Consider the following 21,407-nt stretch of genomic DNA (forward strand, 5'->3'; position numbering starts at 1 on the left):
TGCTGCAGTTTCCTCAGGCTGAGACCGGGCATAGTGATGGTGTGGCCGGGAATGGAGGGCTTGAGATACAAAAATAAGCTGAAAAGACCGGGTGTTTTTTTTTCACTGGAGCTTCTGACGTTGACGGGTGACCTTGCCGAGGCTTATAAAATCATGAGGAGCGTAGATAAAGTAAATGAGGAAAAGGTCTTTTCCTTAAGCTGGGGGAGTTCAAAACTAGGGTGTGTATCTTTAATGTCAGAGGAGAAAGATTTAAAATGGACATGAGAGGCGACCTTTTTAAAAAGAGGATGGTTGGTGTGTAGAATGAACTTCCAGAGGAAGTGTTGGATATGGGTATAGTTACAATGTTTAAAAGACATTTGGATACGTACGTGAATAAGAAATGTTTGGAAGGATATGGGCCTAGAGCAGGCAGGTGGAACTAGCTTAGTTTGGGACTATGGTTGACATCAAAATGTGTGCCGCTGGAAAAGCACATTGAGTCAGGCAGCATCCGAGGAGCAGGACAGTCAACGTTTTGAGCATAAGACCTTCACCAGGAATGAGGGAGTGGCCTGAGGGGGGCTATGGTTAGGGGGATGGTAGCTGGGCATACAATAGGTAGATGAAGGTGGGGGGGTGATGGTGATAGGTCGGAGAGAAGGGTGGAGCGAATAGGTGGGAAGGAAGATGGACAGGTAGGAAGATAGGCAGATAGGAACAGATCAAGAAGGTGGTGTCGAGTTGGAGGGTTGGATCTAGAATAGGGTGGGGGGAGGGGAAATGAGGGAACTGGTGAAATATACATTGATTCCGTGTGCTTGGAGGGTCCCAAGGCGGAAGATGAGGTGTTCTTCCTCCAAGCATGGGTTGGCAGTGGAGGAGGCCCAGGATTTGTATGTCCTTGGCAGAGTGGGAGAGGGAGTTGAAATGTTCGGTCAATGGGTGGTGGGGTTGTTTAATGCATGTGCCCCAGAGATGTTCTCTGAAATGTTCCCTTCAGTCCTTTCTTTCTCCCAGTATGGTTAGCATGGACTAGTTGGACCAAAGGGTGTGTTTCCTTGCTGCATTCGGGTTAGTGTTGTGCACTGACTGGTGTGGCCTTTTCTGCACACATTTGGAACATGCTCCCTACATCTCTGCCGATTTCTTCAGCCAATGAGCTGCGAGCAGCTCCAGGAAGGTGGGCCTATCGTTGACGCCATTTTTGTTTCTGGAACCACACCTTTACTCTGAGATATGGGCGCAGCCAAAATTCCCAAAGTTCTCCATCACTGGGAGGTTCGTGGATCTGTCTTAGACCTGTTGACAGGGATTTGTTCCTATTGATCAGCCAATAGCTCTGTTCCAATCAAGAGGCTACTAGAAGGTAGAAGATGAATTAGATGGATTGTAAAGTTTTTGTTGAGCTTCCATTAAGCTAGCAGCAGGGGTAGGCCATTCAGTCCCTCAAACCATTCCATCATTCTAGGACTGACTTGTTTTTCAACTCAACAGAAACAGATCTTGATGAAGCAGCTCTAGCCTGGGAGCGATGGTAAGCACTCTGGACTCTGAAGCCAGCTAGTCTGATTTCAGATCTCTAGAGAGCCTTCTTTCGGTAGGGTACAGTGGCAGTGTCTCTACCTCCTGAGCCAGGAGGTCAGGATTCATGTCCCACCTGCTGCAGAGGTGGGTACTATCACCCCTGAATGGGTAGATTAGGAAACGGTAGCTTCCAGGAGGCTGCCGCCTTAGGTGGGCGATATGGCCTCATGCTGATGTCACTGGTGCTGGTAATCCTTCGAGAGAGACAGAGAGACCCGGGCTCTGGTCCATGGGTTTAACTCCCACCGTGCAACTGGAGGAATTTAAACTCAATTCATAAAAATTGGGAGGGTAACTATCATCCCATCGTCAATTGTTGTAAAACCCATCTGGTTCACTGATGTCGTTTCAGGAAATGAACTCTAATTCTTCACTGGTCTGGCTGACCTATGACTCTAGTCTCATAGTCGTGTGGGTAGGTGCAGTCTAAAATGCTGTTATGGACCCTCAATATACTTTAAGAAGGTAGCCTAGACCCTAACTGTTTCTTGTTTTAAAGGTACAGGAAGATGTGGAAGTGCTGCTTTCCAAATGAAATATGACTGGTCAAACTACTCAACATTAAACAGAACACAATTTATTTAAACACTATGGTTAAAATACAAACAAAAGAAAGAGGCATTTAAAGTAGCTTAACTATTAGAAAACTTAACTGAATAATAGATACAGTACCTACTACTCATTAACTGTTCCAATATAGTAACATTCCATAAATACACCCCTTGGCACAAAGGCAAATTCAGACACATTCTCACATGCAGTTCTCCAATCTAGGAGGAAAAACAACATAGAGTAATAGTCATAGCGATGTACAGCACGGAAACACAGTTGTGGACAGCAAAGAAGGTTACCTCAGAATACAATGGGATCTGGATGAGATGGGCCAATGGGCTGGGAAGTGGCAGATGGAGTTTAATTCCTCTAAATGCGAGAGGCTGCATTTTGGGAAAGCAAATCTTAGCAGGACTTATACACTTAATGGAAAGGTCCTCGCGAGTGTTGCTGAACAAAGAGACCTTGGAGTGCAGGTTCATAGCTCCTTGAAAGTGGAGTCACAGGTAGATAGGATAGTGAAGAAGGTGTTTGGTATGCTTTCCTTTATTGGTCAGAGTATTGAGTACAGGAGTTGGGAGGTCATGTTGCAGCCATACAGGACATTGGTTAAGGCACTGTTGGAATATTGCGTGCAATTCTGGTCTCCTTCCTATTGGAAGAATGTTGTGAATCTTGAAAGGGTTCAGAAAAGATTTACAAGGATGTTGCCAGGGTTGGAGGTTTTGAACTATATGGAGAAGTTGAATAGATTAGGGCTGTTTTCCCTGGCGCATTGGAGGCTGAGGGGTGACTTTATAGAGGTTTATAAAATCATGAGGGGCATGGATAGGATAGATAGACAGTCTCTTCCCTGAGGTGAGGGAGTCCAGAACTAGAGGGCATAGGTTCGGGGTGAGAGGGGCAAGATATAAAAGAGACCTAAGGGGCAACTTTTTCACATAGAGGGTGGTACGTGTATGGAATGAGCTGCCAGAGGAAGTGGTGGAGGCTGGTACAATTGCAACATTTAAAAGGCATCTGGATGGGTATATGAATAGGAAGGGTTTGGAGGGATATGGGGCGGGTGCTGGCAGGTGGGACTAGATTGGGTTGGGATATCTGGTCAGCATGGATAAGGTGGACTCTAGGGCCTGTTTCCATGCTGTACATCTCTACGACTGTATAACTCGTCCATGCCGGGGAGAGAGACAGAGACCCCTGACTCTGGGATGTCGGTGGCGGGGGGGGGGGGGGGGGGTGGGTGGGGAGAAAGAGCTAGCCCTGACCCTGGGCTGTTGGGGGTGAGGGGGTGGGAAGAGAGAGAGAGAGTGCCCTGACCCTGGGCTGTCAGGGAGAGAGAGTGAATTCTGGCTGGTTTATTTGCCAAGCTTTGTGTTGTGTAAGAATTGTTTTTAACAGTCTTTCAGAGCTCTTGACTGTAGTTGGTTTCTGTATTGACCGTTGCTGTTCTCTTGGCAGAATTTGTCCGGATGATGTCACGCTGAGGATGGAGAGCAGGCCCTCCCTGAATGAAGAGCCACCAACTTCACAGAGACCATCGCAATATCTTAATGCTGCTGTAGAGGCTGTATTGAGCAGCTCCTCCGAATTACGGAGCGAAACCTCTTCTGTCCAAGCTTCCAGTCCTCCACGTTGGAGCAACGAACTGAAACAGAAACTCTTTATATTCCTCTGCTGCCTGAGTTACACAGCTCAGGGGCTGATCCTCACCAAGGCCTGTCCATACCCACTCAGTGGTGAGGTGGCATCTCTTTCAGTGTGCATTGCTCAAAGTCAAGTCGCCAATGTAATTAACAGATGAAATTTAACATCGTACCAAGCTGTTTATAGGTCCTCTGTCTTTTACCTGGCTTTGGAGGATATAGCCTTCAGCGATTATTCGGAATATCAGGGAGAAGCATTACTGTGTGGCTGCACTGCCCACACTGACTGACAGACTTACATTAAATTTGCCTCTGCACTACTTTGATTAAAGTGTTATAATGAATGGGTTGAGAATTGAATTGAAATGGCAGAAACTGGAATGTAAAGCGTTCTTGTATGAGCCTGCTGTACTCGCTTCACAGAAGAAACAAAAACGTCCCAATTTTCCTCAGTTTATCCAGGATTCCGTTCCTCAGCACAGCAGAGTCGTTCAAACGCAGTGGAACAATCTTCAGTCACAGAGGGCAAGCTGACTTGCTCCCTTTCTTCATTCTGATTGAACTCTCTGCAACGTGTTGTAATCTGGAAGGCAATGCCTGAAGGGGCAGTGGGAGCAGATTCAGTAGTAGATTTCAAAATCGTAGTTCCTCTCGGCTTGTGCAGGACAGTGGGCAACAAGACTCCATCACCAGCCCCAATCCTTTGCAATCTCTTTGGCTGCAGCCCAAGAGATGTCCCACTCTTAAAAGACCACTTTCAATGCCAGGCTTTCTTTGGCTAATTCCCATCCAGCCATCACTCTGACATGGCTGGGAGGTGAAATATGAGTCTTGCCAGTCTCTGTCGTTTCTCTGTTCCCAATGTCCTTTGTAGCGTGCACTCACTTCCAATTCCGGAAGGGAATTGGATAAAGATGAAGGTGGAACCTTTGCAGGGCAGTGATTTTGATTTGATTTATGATTATCATGTGTACCAAGATACAGTGAAAAGTATTGTTTTGCGTACTATTCAGACAAATCATACCTTACGTAAGTACATCAGGGTAATAGAACAGAATGCAGTATATAATGTTTACAGCTACAGAGAAGGAGCAAGAGAGTGAGCAAACTTGGGGATTGGATAGGTAGTTTGGAGATCCAACATTGCTATTATGGGTGGAATGGCCTCATTTCCTCAATGATTTCTTGATTTTTTTTTCTTTTATACTCATTAGGGTGAGGAACATTAGTACTAGAACTAGTTTGCACTATTTCAGCCATTTAGTGTTAACATCAACCCACTCTCTGGCTAGGTACTGCATAGGAATTGGAATGTTCCGGAATACCTTTTGCCGCTCCCTCCTCCTGCCCCAGGTGTTAGTTACTCTCTGGCTTGTCCGTGCTAAAGGTTGCAGCAACAGGTTAGGGGAGTTGGGGTGGGGGTGAGATAGACACAGCAATTCTCTTCAGACTGATGGGACCGTGCTGTTGACTATTGAACCCAGGGCAGGATTTGACCTCCCTCCTCTGGCATGTCCCATTCTGACCCCCACACTGTTTTAGACTCGAGGTGAGGGAATGGGAGACACAGGCCACGTGGTTAATACTTTACTGGGCAGGTTGGTGTCGGGCATGAGGTTTGAGGAAGGAATGATACTCTGGCATGGTCACTGCTGGGACCTACAAAGTCATTAACCCGGGCCTCTGACCTCATGGCCCTGACCCCTCACCCCTCTTTCACCAGATCCTGCTTCCTGAGGGGTGTTGCTGCAGTCCACTGCTCAAAACCAGTCCTGTTGACACTACAGCTCTACCAACCAATATGATTGTTAAGAGGGTCTCTCTAAATCAAGCCTTCCTCCTCAGATAGAGGCGGTTGGGGCGGGGGGGAACAGATGTCTTTCCCCCCACCCCCCCAAACCATTGAGTGCCTGTTGAATGATGAGTGGCTGTGGGAGACCCCCAGCAGATGTTTGGCGAGGTGGGGCGGGGAGGGGAGATGGTGCCAAAGAACCCAATGCTCTGCAAATCCCTAGCCACAGATTCACTCCACCCTCCATAAATATCAACTGGCCATTACATTGACCTTATATCCTTTGAAATGAATTGAGTGTGGTCTCCCTTGGACATGTATTGGAGAAGGAATACGCTGGGTTTGTAATGAGGCATTCACGTTCTGCAACTTGTGAATCACAGATACCATGACCTGGATGGAGACCTCTGAGGCTTTAGGACTTCCAGGGAGTCCTTTGATTCTGAAAGGCTGACCCTTAGAACCAAGCCTATCCCACATTCAAGCTTCTCTCCATGTTTGGGAATGTATGGTATTCCATTGATAGACATCCCGCTTGTGATCCAGTTGACTGATTAATGAAAGCATCTCTTCCAGATTGCGCTGTTTCAGCTAGAGGAGAGTAATCCGATCTGGAATACCTTTTCCTCTCTTTCCCCAGCTCAGACTATCATCAGCACTGACCAGAGATACAACTGCAATCTTCCCAGGCCATATTACTCAACACTGCACAAGGCAATTCAAGGTAAAATGGCCTCGAATGCTGCCATTTCAGAGGCAATCTCAAAATGACTGGTTACTGGAGCCTGTAACCAAAGCTGCTGCTGGGGATGAGGAGAAGAGAAACTGGCTCCAGGACAAGTAACTGAGGAGGAAACCAACACCATCATAGCACCTTCTCTCTGGATAGTCAGGTTCAAATCACCTGAGATAACCAACCAGGGAACAGCCAAAAGTGAAGGAATTTGAATGACGTTCTGTCAAATAGCAATGAGTATCTCATAGAGTCCCTACTGTGTGGAAGCAAGCCATTTGGCCGAACAATTCCACACCAACTCTAAAGAGTCCTACCCTATTACTCTACATTTACCCCTGGCCAGTGCACCTGACCTGCACATCCTTAAATTGTGGGAGGAAACCCACACAGACAATGTGCAAACTCCACACAGACAGTCGCCCGAGGCAGGAATTGAATCTGGGTCCCTGGTGATGTGAGGTTGTAATGCTAACCACTGAGCCACCATGCCACCCTAAAATGGTATCATGATATAATGGAATAAGTGCAGTGAGCAATTCAGTTTCATCCTGTATGCCTCAAAGACTATCAGATTGTATGAAGATAATGCTCAATGTCATTTCTAAAGGACATTTAAGTATTTATTTGGTGTAATTATTCTCCACTGGGACCAGATTGTGGAATAATTAATTGGAGATTTAACAAGTTTATTTGTAAATAAATATCTGCAGTTGCTTGCATGTGATTCGCTAGACCTGTGCTATATTGTTAGGTGTACATTAGTTTGCTCTCTCTCCATGGATGCTGTCTGACCTGTTGTGATCTCCAGCATTTGTTGTTTTCAGTGTATCTCCTCTGGCTGAGCACTTGCCGTATCACTGCAGTGGAGCATGATGGGATAGAGTTGGATCCTAAGACCTAGAGGCAGAAATGGACCATTCGGCCCATCGAGTCTGCTCTGCCATTTAGTGAGATTGTGGCAGATATAACAGTCCTCAACTCTACTGCTTTTGTCCCTCTAAACCTCGATTCCTGTTTGCAAACCTTTCCATTGTGATATTCCTTGTTGTTTTTTGTAGCTGGAGCCATAATTACATGGATCAAAGGCTTTGATTTATCAGGCAGAGGTCAGGAAATGATAGATCAGTTATTCTCATGCGGATTGTCAGGAGATCACAGGGGCCTGTTCTGTGGGCTGGGGTTCCACCTCCCAAAGAGAAGATGGGGTAGAGGGTCATCTGTACTTCTCCCTCACCACGTCTCCACATCAGGAGATCCTGGCACAGGGAGTTTGTGTGCTATTCTGGTCCAGGGTTCCACCTGATGTGCCCCTGTCTGTAGGTTGCACCAGAACAACTGCAGAGTTACTCAAGGCAGTGACAAGTACAGCTGGGGCCAAACCATTTAAGATGCTAACCTGTGCTCTTTGCAATTAAAAGAAGCAAACTCCCCAGTGATCATTCAGCTTTACTCATTGGTGTGCCTGGCACCTTTCCAATTTCCCAGGACTTTGGAGTGGGCCCCACTCTATAGGAGCTATGGTCCCTATAGTGATTACATTAAAAATCACACAACACCATAGTCATAGAGATGTACAGCATGGAAACAGACCCTTCAGTCCAACCCATCCATGCTGACCAGATATCCCAACCCAATCTAGTCCCATCTGCCAGCACCCACCCCATATCCCTCCAAACCCTTCCTATTCATATAACCATTCAGATGCCTTTTAAATGTAGCAATTGTACCAGCCTCCACCACTTCCTCTGGCAGCTCATTCCATACACGTACCACCCTCTGCGTGATAAAGTTGCCCCTTAGGTCTCTTTTATATCTTGCCCCTCTCACCCTGAACCTATGCCCTCTAGTTCTGGACTCCCCCACCCCAGGGAAAACACCTTGTCTATTTACCCTATCCATGCCTCTCATGATTTTATCAACCTCTACAAGGTCACCCCTCAGCCTCCGACTGGGAAAACAGCCCCAGCCTGTTCAGCCTCTCCCTATAGCTCAAATCCTCCAACCCTGGCAACATCCTTGTAAATCTTTTCTGAACCCTTTCAAGGTTCACAACATCTTTCCGATAGGAAGGAGACCTGAATTGCATGCAATATTCCAACAGTGGCCTAACCAATGTTCTGTACAGCCGCAACATGACCTCTCAACTCCTGTACTCAATACTCTGACCAATAAAGGAAAGCATACCAAACACCTTCTTCACTATCCTACATACCTGGGACTCTACTTTCAAGGAGCTATGAACCTGCACTCCAAGGTCTCTTTGTTCAGCAACACTCCCTAGGACCTTAGCATTAAGTGTACAAGTCCTGCTAAGATTAGCTTTCTGAAAATACAGCACCTCGCAATTCTCTAAATTAAACTCCATCTGCCACTTCTCAGCCCATTGGGCCATCTGATCAAGATCCCATTGTAAACTGAGGTAACCTTCTTTGCTGTCCACAACACGTCCAATTTTGATGTCATCAGCAAACTTACTAAGTATACCTCTTAAGCTCACATCCAAATCATTTATATAAATGATGAAAAGTAAAGGACCCAGTAGTGAAACCAGGTTATCGTCCAACAGGTTTGTTTGGAAGTATAAGCTTTCAGACCACTGCTCCTTCAGGTAGCTAGTGAGGCAGGATAATAGGACACAGAACTTATGGTAAAAGATTAAAGTGTCATACAACTGATGCAATGTATTGAACAAACCTGGATCGCTGTTAAGTCTTTAATCATTTAGAATGAAATTGCAGGTTTTGACTGATTAATAAGTAAATCGCAGAACTTCTAGCTTCCACCCGAAAAATATTAAAACAGCCATCCTCTACGGACAAGCCCTACCCATACACAGGATCTGTTCAGGTGAGGAGCAACGTGATGGACACCTGAAGGTGCTGAAGGACACCCTCATAAGAACAGGGAATGATGCTCAACTCATTGACCACCAGTTCTGAAGTGCCACAGCGAGAAACTGGAATGACCTCCTCAGGAGACAGGCACAGGATGTAACCGATAGGGTATCCTTCGTTGTCCAGTACTTCCCGGGAGCAGAGAAGCTGCACCATGTTCTTCGTGGCCTGCAACATGTTATTGATGAGGATGAGCACCACACCAAGGCCTTCCCTACACCTCTATTTCTCACCTTTAAATAACCTTAAACAGACCATTGTTCGCAGCAAACTGCCCAGCCTTCAGGACAACATCGACAATAACACCATACAACCCTGTCATGGCAACCACTGCAAGACGTATCAGAGTGTCGACACAGATACCACCATTACACATGGGGACACCTCCCACCATGTACACGGCAGGTACTCATGTGACCGGCCAATGTTGTCTATCTCATACGCTGCAGGCAAGGATGCCCTGAGGCTTGGTACATTGGCGAGGCCAAACAGAGGCTACAGCAACGGATGAATGGACACCACGCAACAATTGCCAGACAGGGATGTTCCCTCCCAGTTGGAGAACACTTCAGCGGTCAGGGTCATTCGGCCTCGGACCTTCAGGTGACCCTCCCTCCTCCAAGGTGGACTTCGGGACAAGTAACAATGCAGAGTCGCTGAGCAGAAGGTGATAGCTATGTTCAAGTACCCATGGGGAGGGCCTCAACTGGGACCTTGGGTTCATGTCACACTACAGGTGACCCCACTGCATGATACACAAAGACAGACAGACACACACATGTACACAGACACGTCCTCTCTCAGACACACACACACACACACACACGCGCGCATACCCTCTCACAGGCATATATTCCATCACACCTGAGCACACACACTATCAAGTACACACACTCATGCACACACTCATTCTCTCGTGCGTACACACCACTCTCCCCCTCTCATCAGCACATGCACACTCTTTCCCCCCCCACCACCGCCTCACACGCAGACACACTCTTCACCCTCTCGTGCACACTCGCCCACACACACACTCACAGAGAAGTCCATGGGGTAAATTTGCATTTGCAGATTTGTATTTGCTGGTACATTCTATTTTGTTCAACAAGCAGATAATCAGTTGGCAGTCAGTCCATGTGACATTTTATAAATTCCTACGTTAGAAATAGAATGAGTCTGACTCAAGGTTGGGATACAGACAGACTATAATCTCATATCTTTAATACATTGTCTGAGCTGAGATGTCACTTCTTTTTATATAACCTTAAGCTATCTCAGGAATGTGACTTGAAAGAAGTTCTGGGATTTACATATTAATGAATTGAAATCTGCATCCCCATTCTAAGTGATTAAAGACTTAACAGCAATATAGGTTTGTTCAATACATTGTATCAGTTGTATGACACTTTGATCTTTTACTGTAAATTCTGTGTCCTATCATTCTGCCCCACTAACTACCTGATGAAGGAGCAGCGTTCCGAAAGCTTGTACTTCCAAATAAACCTGGTGGACTATTACCTGGTGTTGTGTGATTTTTAACGTTGACCACCCCAGTCCAACACTGGCATCTCCACATTAAGATGAGATGGAATGAGCAAACACTTTTCCATCTGCCTTTAAAAGAACAACTGCACTTCTACGATAATCCACTGGCTACGTGAGCACTTTGAACCATTTCGAGTACATTGAAAGGTGCTTTCTCAATGTGGAAATTGTACCTGGCCTGAAATCAACAGGCGCTCAGAGATTTATGTACAGCTTTGGAAACTGCAGAAGGGAAAGTTAACCATTGTGACGCTATGGTTCCTTCTCACCAGGATATTACCAGGGATGAGGGGGGGGGGGGGGGGGAGTGGGCTACAGTTTCAACAAGAGCCTGGAAGATTAGAACATTTTCAGTAGATCTGAGAAGGTTACCACCTGAGAGAGAGAGATTTTCAACCTTACCACTGAAAGGTAAAGGAAATGTGATGGTTATCCACTGGTTAGTGAGACGGCAACAAGTTTAGACTTTCAAAGGCACAGTTTACGATTACTTGGATTCAAAGTTATGTCCAGACCAGTTTGGTTTTAAAGAGGTTAAGACATCATGTTGAGGGTGTACAGGATGTTGGTGAGGCCTCTTCTGGAGCACTGCGTCCAGTTCTGGGCGCCCAGTTATAGGAAGGATATTATTCAGCTGGAGAGGGTTCAGAAAAGATTTACAAGAATGTTGCTGGGAATGGAGGGTTTGAGTTAGAAGGAGAGGCTGGATAGGTTGGGGATTCTTTCACAGGAGGTTGAGGGGTGACCTTATAGAGGTTTATAAAATCATGAGGGGGATAGAAAAGTTGAATGGCAGATGTCTTTTCCCTTGGGAGGGGAGCTCAAAACTATGTGGCAAATTTTTAAGGTGAGAGGAGAAAGATTTTAATAAGACAGGAGGGGCAGCATTTTTACACAGAGTGTGGTTCATGTGTGCAGTGAACTCCCTAAGGAAGTGGCAGATGTGGGTATGGTTACATTTAAAAGACATTTGGGTAAGTCCATGAATAGGAAAGATTTGAAGATTTTTGGGCCAGGAGCAGGCAGGTGGGATTATGGTCGGCATGGACTGGATGGATCAAAGGGTCTGTTTCTGTGCTGTATAACTCTAAAAGATGACGGTCATAGGGAGCCAGGAGGAGAGTGGGGTTAAAGCAAGTGATTGATGTGAAGGGAAGTGCTCAATGGGCCAAATGGCCTGACTCCATCCAGTAATAAATTGGAGGAGAATTTCATCCCTGTCACTTCTTGTTGTTTCTAGTAAACAATTTATATGGGGGGGGGGGGGTGGAGGAGGGGCAATTTTGGGACATAATCTGTACTGGAAAAGCCCCCTCACAACAGGACCATCCGCCCCAATACAAGCATCAGTCATCTTTAACAGGGAAATTGTGTCCTGGTTTGCAATCCTACAGGAAACCCATCGGAATCTGTGGAACATCCACTGCCCGGTGTAAACACCTGAGTCTGCTTTTCGTTTTTGTTCCTGATGTGAGGGCCAGAAATGGCTCCCCAACAGAGAAAAAAAAAATCATCTTGGGCTCATTTCTTCTTGCAAACTTGTGCAAGGGAGCAGTTATTGCGTTTGTCTGCAGAAACTGTTTGGATTGTGGCCATTGCAACTTCCCTGCTGGCAAATTGTGGCAATGATTGGGTCTGAGAAAAGGTAGAGCCTACGACAGTACAGCACATGAACTGGCCCTTGTTTAATCACGGCATGGATTGCTTGATAGCATTTACCCTATTCCTCGTGAAGACCACTGATAACAAATGATACTCAGACATCGCTGTGGTGTGGCTGCTGTACCTCAGGTGCTTTTATAGGAGAGATGAACAGCAGACCAAAGCAAAAGGAAAGCTGAGTGTGGGGTGGAAGTTGGCAGAGAGTTTTTGATTGGAAGGGTACCCGAGGGCAGGGAAGGAGTTTGAAGGAAATTTGAAGCAAAGGGTCCCTGAAATGACCCCAGCTCCCCAAAACAGACCTGCCTTCCCTGCGCGTACCTGCCTCGTTTCCACAGAATACCATTAGTCACCATGCAATGGCTTGGAGATCCTTCTGGGGAACATGTCCAAATTGCCCATTATTCAGGCCTCTGGGGGCATTTCTGTGTGCCTGACGCACCACACAATGAGGCCTCATTATCAGCCACAAGGAGTCCCAACCCTACAGCTTAGACTGTAAATCCCTGAGGGTAATGGTGAACTTGGACAGAGTGGTTTTCCAGTCTCCAGGTAGGACGGAATCTTGTGGGAAGTGGGAAGCAAGATGAAAATAAACCTGCTCCTCACAGGGTGAGGGGAAGACAATTGAGGTGACATGAGAAGTTTCCTCAAAGAGTGTGAAGTTTGGAATTCTCCACAGCACAGCGATGAAGAATGATGCTTCGTCATTGAGTATATTTAAGGCTGGGGTGGATGTTTGGTCTCTCAGGGACTTGAGGGATTGGGGAATAAGCAGGAAAATAAAGCCAAGGTTCAAGGTTGGCTGTGTATTGTATAGTAAGGTAGAGCAGATTCAATGGGCTGAATGGTCTACTACTTCTGTATCTTGTGCTTTTGTATCTTTAAGGTGTCTGGGTGGCACAGTGGCTCAGTAGTTAGCACTGCTGTCTCTCAGCACCAGTGCGGGTTCGATTCCACCTTCAAGCAACTGTGTGGAGTTTCCTCCGAGTGCTCCAGTATCCTCCCACAGTCAAAAGATGTGCAGGTTAGGTGGATTAGCCATGGGAAATACAGGGTTCCAAGTGGGGGGGGGGTAGATCTGGGTGGGATGCTGTTTGGAGAGTCAGTGTGGACTTGATGGGCCAAATGGCCAACTTCCACACTGTAGGGATTCAATGATTTGTCCCAGAATCCCTCCAAGGGAACTGCAGGTGATGAAGAGAACATCAGGGGAGTTTCTTATCAAACTATTAGTCCCCCATATGGTGAAGATTTTAAAAGTACACAATGTGGCCATTCCACCTCTCATAACTCTTTGCATTTACACATTTATAGATAGAATGTGGGTGTATTAGCTAAGTCAACACTTAACTCTCATCCTTCATGACCATTACAGAAGGTAGTTAAGAGTTAGGAATCCATATAGGCCAAATAACGCAAGGGAGACAGATATCTTTCCCTAAAGGGCCATAGTGTACCAGATAGATTTTCACATGATCACCATTGGTTAAGCCTCTAATTTCAGATGTTTTATAGAATTCAAGTTTCACCATCTGGCATGGTGGGATTTGAACCTCAAAACACCAACCTGAGTCTCTGGATTACTATGCCACTGACCCGAGCACTGTGCCACCACTTTCCCATGTCTAGGTCATACCTGCAATGGAAAACCACTTTCTTGAGCTGCTGCAGTCCAGCTGCACTCTGGGTGTGGTTGGGGAGGGAGTCCCAGTGACAATAAAGGAGCAGCAACAATATTATCTTTAAATCAGTATGGGGTGGGACTTAGAGGGAAACCTGGAGAACCAGCCAAGAGGCTGGTACCTGCTGTGGTTCTCCTTCTAGGTGGGAGAGCTTACTTGTTTGGAAAATGATATTAAGGTCTCACAGTGCACGTTGTAGATGGTTCACACTGCTGCCACACTGAACCAATGGTGGAGGGAGTGAATGTTTAAGGTGTTGGATGGCTTGTTTTGTCCTGAATGGTGTCAAGCTTCTTAAGTGTTGCTGGAGCTGCACCTATCCAGGCAAGTGGGGGAGTATTCCATCACACTCCTGACTTGTGCCTTGTAGATAGTGGACAGGCTTTGGGAAGTCAGGAGGTGAGTCACTGCAGTATTCCTAGCCTTTGACCTACTCTTGTCGACACCATATTTATATGGTGAGTCCAGTTTAGTTTCAGGTCAATAGTAACTCGGAGAAAGTGAGGGACTACAGATGCTGGAGATTAGAGTTGAAAAGTTGGCGCTGGAAAAGCACAGGCAGGTCCATAGTAACTCCCAGGATAGAGGGGGCTTAATGATTTAATGTGCATGAATAGCAAGGGTAAGTTGTTTGATTCTCTCATGTTGGAGATGGCAATTGTGTGGAGCATAAGTGATGTAAATATTACTTCCCATTGATCAGTGCACCCATTGATTTCATCCATGTCTTGATACGTGACAGTATGGACTGCTTCAGTCTGTAGAGTTATGAACAGTGGAAGTATATCCATTCCCAGTGCTCTGTCCCAATAGCCCTGCAAAGTTTTCCTTCTCGAATGTATTATTTTCCCATTCCCAGTTCCCTTTGAATCTGCTTTCATCATCCCTCCATGAAGTCTGAGTCACAGCAACTTGCTGCATTAAAGAGGAAGCTCCTCATCTCTCTTGGTTGATGTAATCGGTTGATTTAAGTCTGTTTCCTTTGGTTACCAGCTCACCTGCCTTGAGAAAGGGCATCTACCCATCTGTTGGATCAAAACCCTTCATTGTTTCCAACACTCCTTCAATTCGGAACACTGCCCCACTATGGCCAAGTCTGCTACTTTGAAACAAGTTGGGAAACTAAATGAGAAACTGCACTTTGAAGAGCTCATGTCCCAAAAGGAAGTTGAGGAAGCTGCAAACACTTTCACTGGCAGTTTGGATTTTCAACTTCAATTCAGAGATCTCTTGAAATTTTCCACAGAATTATATTCAAGCATCGCATATGTCTACCTCCCTCGTGTATTTGAAGTGTAGATGCTGTAATTGGAATGTATCCCATTTATTGCTGTCATCATGTTGATCTCCTTAGTCTCATGGATGCTGACTGCTGTTTTTTTATATAAGTCATAAAATTTGGCTTCAGTGAGTCACAGAAGACACACACTGGGGTTGAGTCATTATATTTTGCAGACCCTATTTCCTTTTGATCCTCAGAACAAAGGCTTGTACGTACTTTGGAAGATAAGCCAAAGTGGGTAAATCAGCATTGCATCAGATGGAGGAGAGATTGCTGAGCCACAACTCCACCTCCTCAGGCTTGGTCTTTCATACAGTTACACTGTCATGAAGCCTTACATAGACTGGTAAGGGCAGAATCTTGCACTTAGAGTCATAGAGATGTACAGCACGGGTCCACCTGTCCATGCCGACCAGATATCCCAACCTAACCTAGTCCCACCTGTCAGCACCCGCCCCATATCCCTCCAAACCCTTCCTATTCATATAATCATCCAGATGCCTTTTAAATGCTGTAATTGTACCAGCCTCCACCACTTCCTCTGGCAGCTCATTCCATACACGCACCACCCTCTATGTGAACAATTTGCCCCTTAGGTCCCTTTTATATCTTTCCCCTCTCACCCTAAACCTATGCCCCTCTAGTTCTGGACACCCCAACCGCAGGGAAAAGACCTTGTCTATTTATCCTATCCATGCCCCATGTGATTTTGTAAACCTCAGCCTCCGATGCTCCAGCGAAAACAGCCCCAGCCTATTCAGCCTTTCCTTGTTGATCGGAGTGTTGTGGCAGGCATTACACAAACAAGATTGTCCCCGCCCCCAAATGGGGAAGCCCACATGTCATGTGCTCCTCACCCCATGGCCTTCCTGCCACTCTCTGGGATAGCAGTGTCTCAGAAAGCACAAGCTAGCTCAGAGGCTGAATCAGCTGATGGCACAGCCATGCTGATATGACTGAGCAGAGGGCATCATGTGGGTAGTATTATCCTGGGTGAGGGTCGCAGGCTCATGCTCATTGAGAGGGGGAGGATGGCGACTTTGGAAGGGGTGGCACGGTGGCTCAGTGGTTAGCACTGCTGCCTCACAGCACCAGGGACCCGAGTTCAATTCCAGCCTCGGGTGACTGTCTGTGTGAAGTTTGTACATTCTCCCCGTGTCTGCGTGGGTTTCCTCCGGGTGCTCCGGTTTCCTCCCACAATCCAAAGATGTGCAGGTCAGGTGAATTGGCCATGCTAGGTTGTCCATAGTGTGCAGGGATGTGTGGTGGAGTTGGGTGCATTAGTCAGGGGTTAAACGTAGAGGAATGGTTCTGGGTGGATTACTCTTCTGAGGGTTGGTGTGGACTTGTTGGGCTGAAGGGCCTGTTTCCACACTGTAGGGAGTATATGAACTATGAGCACACGGTTGGCTTATCAGCAGCATCACTATGGCTTGGGCTGGGCTGGACAGCAGCAGAAATGAGTGAAGGGTCAGATGTGAGGGAGCCAGGAGTTTGAGAATGAACGGATAGAAGGTGGGGGAACAAGAACTCGGTGTTGGTGGCCAGTCAATTAAGTGAGGGGTGGCAGAAGGTCAGGAGAGAAGCAATGAGGATGATGATTTAATGATGGAACCAGGGATGCGAGATGGTAAATTAGGAAGAGGGCTGGTGAAGAGTGAATTAGTGACGGATTTGAGGAGAGTTAGTGAGAGAGCCAGGGATTGGAGGGGTGTGTATTAGCGAGGGAATGGAGGAAGTTGGTGAGGGAACTGGGGTAGGGATGGAGGGCTGAAAGTTAGTGAGGGGGTAGGGGAATTGGAGGAGAGGTGGATGGAGGAGTGTGAGTTAGTGTGGGGGTGGAGGGGAATTGGTGACACAGTCAGGGTAGGGATAGACGAGGGTGAATTAGTGAGGGGTTAAGGGGATTAGTGAGGTATCTGGGCCATATGGAAGTAAAATAACTAGGGTAAAAGTAGCATATGTGTGACTTTACCTTGTCAGTTTGGAGAAACTGGGTTTGACAGGTTTTCCTGCAGCAACACTCAGAGATTGCTCATCAGAGATTGCTCATCAGAGTTTGCTCATCAGAGTCCCTTGCGGGCTGAATACTCTGCCAAATCAAACAAATTGCAAACTAATTGGATTGTCTGCTCACCCTGGACTACAATGCTCACGGCTAATTCGGAATTGAATTTACATTTACAGTGTAACATTGTAGATCACAGATTGAAATGACCCACATTAAATGGTGTGAAACTGGACTGTACCACTGACTGGTAGAATGCACACTTGATATCAGCAACTGCCTGCAATTCGGGGAGAATTTAGACCATCTCAGTGATGGAGTCACTGAACCTCTGTGATTATTGGGAAAATGGGGTGGGAGTGAATGGAGAGAGGATGCAGTGTTGGCAGGGGGGGGGGGGCGGGTAGGGGAGGAGTGTGGTAGATAAAGACTTACCAGACCATAGGGCTGTTCTCTCATTAGAGAAAGAGAGAGAGAGAGATGACTGGTGATGGTTTAACCAGCACCCACCTAACAGAAACAGGATTGAGTCATAGACATGGTACGGAGGAAATGAGGCGAGAAAGAATTGTCCTTGTTTGCTTTTTGTTCAGAATAAACGAGAGTTTGTTCAAAATCCATGAAGCTGGTTGTGGTGTGGCCAGAGCTCTGTTGTCATTCTGCCATCGCACGCGTATATACACAGACAGACACACACACACACACACACACACACACTGAAGTTGGGCCTAGCCTGAGGCTTGGGACTGGAGATTCTACCCAGGGAAAGCAAACCTTGGTTCATCTGCCCTCTGATTGCAGAAGAAACAGTGGCCAGACTGAGATTGGTATTACCATACGGCTCCTTTGAGGGGAAAGTGAATATGGAGGAGAGGGTAGCACTGGGGAAACTGGAACATGAAGAACATTAATTACAAAATGTGCTGGGCTCGAGGAGGCTACAGCAGCCAGAAAGCCTGGGGGCTATGGAAGTAGCTATTGCTCTTTTAGGACATGTCTAGATAAAAAGACACAGAGGGCTCCAGATGGTACACCCATCTGTGTTTTTGATTTGATTATAGCAGCTTCAAGTGGAAACCAAGTGTTAGTCCAGGTGACGATGCATTACCAGAATGGAACCTTTTAGTTGCCTGCTGTGTACACACTGACACTCATAATTAAACATACATTGGCCAGAATCCACTCGGAGATGCCATGCCTTCCTAGCCAGAAAGACACAAGGTGTTACTTGATCAGAAATTGCTGGCTCTGTAGCTCTTCCTACTCTCTGTGATTACCTCCCAGGGCCGATAACAGGTGCTGAACCTTAGCCAAGCCTGCTGATGGGGAAATTAGTGGACTTTTTGTTTCCTAATTTCATTGGGAGTTGGAGTGTGTTTTCCCTTTGCTGAGTTCAATAGACAATAGACAATAAGTGCAGAGTAGGCCATTCTGCCCTTCGAGCCTGCACCACCATTCAATATGATCATGGCTGATCATCCTTAATCAGTATCCTGTTCCTGCCTTATCTCCATAACTCTTGATTCCACTATCCTTGAGAGCTCTATCCAACTCTTTCTTAAATGAATCCAGAGACTGGGCCTCCACTGCCCTCTGGGGCAGAGCATTCCACACAGCCACCACTCTCTGGGTGAAGAAGTTTCTCCTCACCTCTGTCCTAAATGGTCTACCCCGTATTTTTAAGCTGTGTCCTCTGGTTCGACACTCACCCATCAGCGGAAACATGTTTCCTGCCTCCAGAGTGTCCAATTCTTTAATAATCTTATATGTCTCAATCAGATCCCCTCTCAGTCTTCTAAACTCAAGGGTATACAAGCCCAGACGCTCCAGTCTTTCAGTGTAAGGTAGTCCCGCCATTCCAGGAATTGACCTCGTGAACCTACGCTGCACTCCCTCAATAGCCAGAATGTCTTTCCTCAAATTTGGAGACCAGAACTGCACACCAGTACCACAGTACTCCACGTGTGGTCTCACCAGGGCCCTGTACAGCAGCAGAAGAACCTCTTTACTCAATCCCTCTTGTTATGAAGGCCAGCATGCTATTAGCCTTCTTCACTACCTGCTGTACCTGCATGCTTACCTTCATTGACTGGTGTACAAGAACACCCATATCTCTTTGTACTGCCCCTTTATCTAAATTGATTCCATTTACATAGTAATCTGCCTTCCTGTTCTTGCCACCAAAGTGGATAACTATACATTTATCCACATTAAACTGCATCTGCCATGCATCTGACCACTCACCTAAACTGTCCAGGTCACCCTGTAATCTTCTAACATCCTCCCCACATTTCACCCTGCAACCCAGCTTAGTATCATCAGCAAATTTGCTAATGTTATTACTAATACCATCTTCTATATCATTAACATATATTGTAAAAAGCTGCGGTCCCAGCACTGATCCCTGCGGTACCCCACTGGTCACTGCCTGCCATTCTGAAATGGAGCCGTTTATCACTACTCTTTGTTTCCTGTCAGCCAACCAACTTTCAATCCAAGTTAGTACTTTGCCCCTAATACCATGAGCCCTAATTTTGCTCAACTAACCTCCTATGTGGGACTTTATCAAAAGCTTTCTGAAAGTCCAGGTACACTACATCTACTGGATCTACCTCGTCCATCTTCAGAGTTACATCCTCAAGAAATTCCAGAAGATTAGTCAAGCATGATTTCCCTTTCATAAATCCATGCTGACTCTGACCTATCCTGTTACTACTATCCAGATGTGTCGTAATTTCATCCTTTATAATAAACTCCAGCATCTTTCCCACCACTGAGGTCTATAATTTCCTGCTTTCTCTCTCCCATCTTTCTTAAAAAGTGGTACAACATTAGCCACCCTCCAATCCGCAGGAACTGATCCCGAATCTATCGAACTCTGGAAAATAATCACCAATGCATCCACGATTTCTCGAGCCACCTCCTTCAGTACCCTGGGATGTAGACCATTGGGCCCCAGGGACTTATCAACCCTCAGACCTAACAGTCTCTCCAACACCAAATCCTGGCAAATATAAATCCCCTTAAGTTCAGGTCCTTCAGCCACTGTTACCTCAGGGAGGTTGCTTGTGTCTTCCCCAGTGAACACAGATCTGAATTAACAATTCAATTCTTCTGCCATTTCTTTGTTCCCCGTAATATATTGCCCTGTTTCTGTCTTCAAGGCCCAATTTTAGTCTTAACCATTTTTTTCCCTTTCACATACCTAAAAAAGCTTTTACTATCCTCCTTTATATTTTTGGCCAGTTTACCTTCGTACCTAATTTTTTCACTGCGTATTTCCTTCTTAGTAATCCTCTTTAAAAAGTTGTTCTTTAAAAGCTTCCCAGTCCTCCATTTTCCCACTTACCTTTGCTATATTATACTTTTTCTCTTTTAACTTTATATTTTTCTTAACTTCCCTCGTCAGCCACGGCATCCCATGCCTCCTCCTAGGATCTTCCTTCCTTTTTGGAATGAACTGATCCTGCGTCTTCTGCATTATACACAGAAATATCCGCCATTGTTCCTCCACTGTCATCCCTGCTAAGGTATTGTACCATTGAACTTTGGCCAGCTCCTCCCTCATAGCTCCATAGTTCCCTTTATTCAACAGAAATATTGTCACTTCTGATTGTACCCTCTCCCTCTCAAATTGCAGATTGAAGCTTATTGTATTATGGTCACTACTTCCCAATGGCTCCTTCACTTCGAGGCCCCTGATCAATTCTGGTTCGTTGCACAATACCAGATCCAGAATTGCCTTCTCCCTGGCCGGCTCCAGCACCAGCTGTTCTAAGAATCCATCTCTGAGGCACTCCACAAAGTCTCTTTCTTGAGGTCCAATACCATCCTGATTCTCCCAGTCTACCTGCATGTTAAAATCCCCCATAACAACTGTAGTAACATCTTTGCGACAGGCCAATTTCAGCTCCTGATTCAACTTACATCTGACATCCAGACTACTGTTTAGGGGCCTGTAGATAACTCCCAAGACGGTATTTTTACCCTTAGAATTTTTCAGCTCTATCCACACTGACTCTACATCCCCTGATTCTAG

The 21,407-nt window shown here is 46.1% G+C and overlaps 1 protein-coding gene across 3 annotated transcripts in view; it reads left to right on the forward strand.

Annotated features, from left to right (window-relative positions):
• The window catches only part of LOC140487875 (calcium-binding protein 1-like), a 121,064-nt gene extending 112,180 nt beyond the window's left edge, over nt 1–8,884 (forward strand). For all 3 annotated transcript variants that reach the window (XM_072587246.1, XM_072587247.1, XM_072587248.1), the window contains one exon: nt 3,583–8,884. In XM_072587246.1, coding sequence (XP_072443347.1) covers nt 3,583–3,608 — 26 coding nt within the window. In that variant the 3' untranslated portion in view covers nt 3,609–8,884. The remainder of the gene's footprint in view (nt 1–3,582) is intronic.
• The last annotated feature ends 12,523 nt before the right edge of the window (nt 8,885–21,407 follow it).

This window comes from Chiloscyllium punctatum, chromosome 17 (assembly GCF_047496795.1).
Source record: "Chiloscyllium punctatum isolate Juve2018m chromosome 17, sChiPun1.3, whole genome shotgun sequence".
Classification (NCBI taxonomy): domain Eukaryota; kingdom Metazoa; phylum Chordata; class Chondrichthyes; order Orectolobiformes; family Hemiscylliidae; genus Chiloscyllium; species Chiloscyllium punctatum.